This window comes from Salvelinus namaycush, unplaced genomic scaffold (genome assembly GCF_016432855.1).
Source record: "Salvelinus namaycush isolate Seneca unplaced genomic scaffold, SaNama_1.0 Scaffold378, whole genome shotgun sequence".
NCBI lineage: Eukaryota > Metazoa > Chordata > Actinopteri > Salmoniformes > Salmonidae > Salvelinus > Salvelinus namaycush.
The window spans coordinates 162,501-165,000 of record NW_024060763.1 but is presented as its reverse complement, the minus strand read 5'-3'; the positions used below and the strand labels follow the sequence as shown (position 1 = coordinate 165,000).

Sequence of the window (2,500 nt, the reverse complement as noted above, 5' to 3'; positions counted from 1 at the left end):
CTACAGTTGTGTTTATTCCAATATATTCCAATGTTCTAGAATCTGTCTGTGACACATGTACAGTAATAGAACACGCGTGTACGGAATCCATATTAGGAAGTCATCAGATGCCTGAAATCGGTCAACTTACCAATATGAATGCCGTTTGTTGTCCTCAGTGCATTAAAAAAAAGTATTCAGACCCCATTGACTTTTTCCACATTTTGTTACGTTACAGCCTTATTCTAAAATTGATTAAATTGTTCAATCTAAACACAGTACCCCATAATGACAAAGCAAAAACAGGTTTTTAGATTTTCTTGTGAAATGTATATATATACTGTATATATATATTTTTCTACTGAAATATATATATTTTTTACTGGGACAGTGCACATTAATATTACATTTCCATAAGTATTCAGACCCTTTACTCAGTACTTTGTTGAAGCACCTTTGTCAGTGATTACAGCCTCGAGCCTCGTGGCGTGAGTATGACACTACAACATTGGTAAATCTGTATTTGGGGAGTTTCTCCCATTCTTCTCTGCAGATCCTCTCTAACTCTGTCAGGTTGGATGGGGAGCGTTGCTGCACAACTATTTTCAGGTCTCTCCAGAGATGTTCGATTGGGTTCAAGTCCGGGCTCTGGCTGGGCCACTCAAGGATATTAAGAGACTTGTCCTGAAGCCACTCCTACATTGTCTTTGCTGTGTGCTTAGAGTCATTGTCCTGTTGGAAGGTGAACCTTCACCCCAGTCTGAGGTCCTGAGCGCTCTGGAGCAGGTTTTCATCAAGGATCTCTCTGGACTTTGCTTCATTCGCCTTTCACCTCGATCCTGACTAGTCTACCATTCCCATCCGCTGGAAAAACACCCCCACAGCATGATGCTGCCACCACCATGCTTCACCGTAGTGATAGTGCCTGGTTTCCTCCAGATGTGACGCTTGGCATTCAGGCCAAAGAGTCCAAACTTGGTGTCATCGGACCTGAGAATCTTGTTTCTCATGGTCTGAGAGTCCTTTAGGTGCCTTTTGGCAAACTCCAAGCGGGCTGTCATGTGCCTTTTACTGAGGAGTTGCTTCCGTCTGGCCACTCTACCATAAAGGCCTGATTGGTGGAGTGCTACAGAGATGGTTGTCCTTCTGGAAGGTTCTCCCATCTCCACAGAGGAACTCTGGAGCTCTGTCAGAGTGACCATCGGGTTCTTGGTCACCTCCCTGACCAAGGCCCTTCTTCCCCGGGCGGCCAACACTAGGAAGAGTCTTGGCGGTTCCAAACTTCTTCCATTTAAGAATTATGGAGGCCACTGTGTTCTTACCACAGTGGACTCCAATCAAGTTGTAGAAACATCTCAAGGATGATCAATGGAAACAGGATGCACCTGAGCTCAATTTCGAGTCTCATAACGAAGAGTCTGAATACTTATGTAAAACATTTTTTAATACATTTGCAAAAAAAAATAATCTAAAAACCTATTTTTGCTTTTGTCATTCATGTCTTTCTTTCCCCATGTGCTGTAGGTGAACCATGTGCGTACCAGAGACTTCGACTGCTGCCTGGCTGTGCCCCTGATCACCGAGGCTGGGGACAAGCTGGAGCTGGTGATCAGCAGGAACCCTCTGGCCCAGCAACTGCACCAAGACTGTCTGGACCAGGATCAAGGCCTTCTCATCTCTGCACTGCAGTCCAACAGTAGGGAACAACACCACTATACCACCACTACAACCCGAGCCATGGACCTTTGATTACAGACACGCCAAGCCACAGACCTTTACCATGGAGCTGTCTGTGAATCTACAGACACACACAGAACAATGGACCTTCTTTGGAGATGTTAACTACAGACACAGCCACAGACCAGTACCATGGACACACCAAGTCACAGACTGAAATTCTGAATGAACTACAGACAGGAGCCACAAACCAGCGCAATGGACCTGTGACTAAAGACACAGACCAGTATTATAGACCTGTGACTAAAGACACCGACCAGTACTATAGACCTGTGACTAAAGACACAGACCAGTACTATAGACCTGTGACTAAAGACACTGACCAGTACTATAGACCTGTAACTTAAGACACAGACCAGTACTATAGACCTGTGACTAAGGACACAGACCAGTACTATAGACCTGTGACTAAAGACACCGACCAGTACTATAGACCTGTGACTGAAGACACAGACCAGTACTATAGACCTGTGACTAAAGACACAGACCACTACTATAGACCTGTGACTAAAGACACAGACCAGTACTATAGACCTGGGACTAAAGACACAGACCAGTATTATAGACCGGTGACTAAAGACACAGACCAGTATTATAGACCTGTGACTATAGACACAGACCAGTATTATAGACCTGTGACTAAAGACACAGACCAGTATTATAGACCTGTGACTATAGACACAGACCAGTACTATATACCTGTGACTAAAGACACAGACCAGTATTATAGACCTGTGACTAAAGACACAGACCAGTACTATAGACCTGTGACTAAAGACACAGA

The 2,500-nt window shown here is 44.5% G+C and overlaps 1 protein-coding gene across 1 annotated transcript in view; it reads left to right on the top strand.

Annotated features, from left to right (window-relative positions):
• LOC120040746 (glutamate receptor-interacting protein 2-like) overlaps positions 1–2,500 on the top strand; it is a gene marked incomplete at its 5' end in the record, with an annotated part of 45,788 nt that overhangs the window by 42,218 nt on the left and 1,070 nt on the right. The window contains one exon of the mRNA XM_038985790.1: positions 1,504–2,500. This exon is cut by the window's right edge and continues 1,070 nt beyond it. Within this exon, the coding sequence (XP_038841718.1) occupies positions 1,504–1,728 (225 nt within the window). The remainder of the gene's footprint in view (positions 1–1,503) is intronic.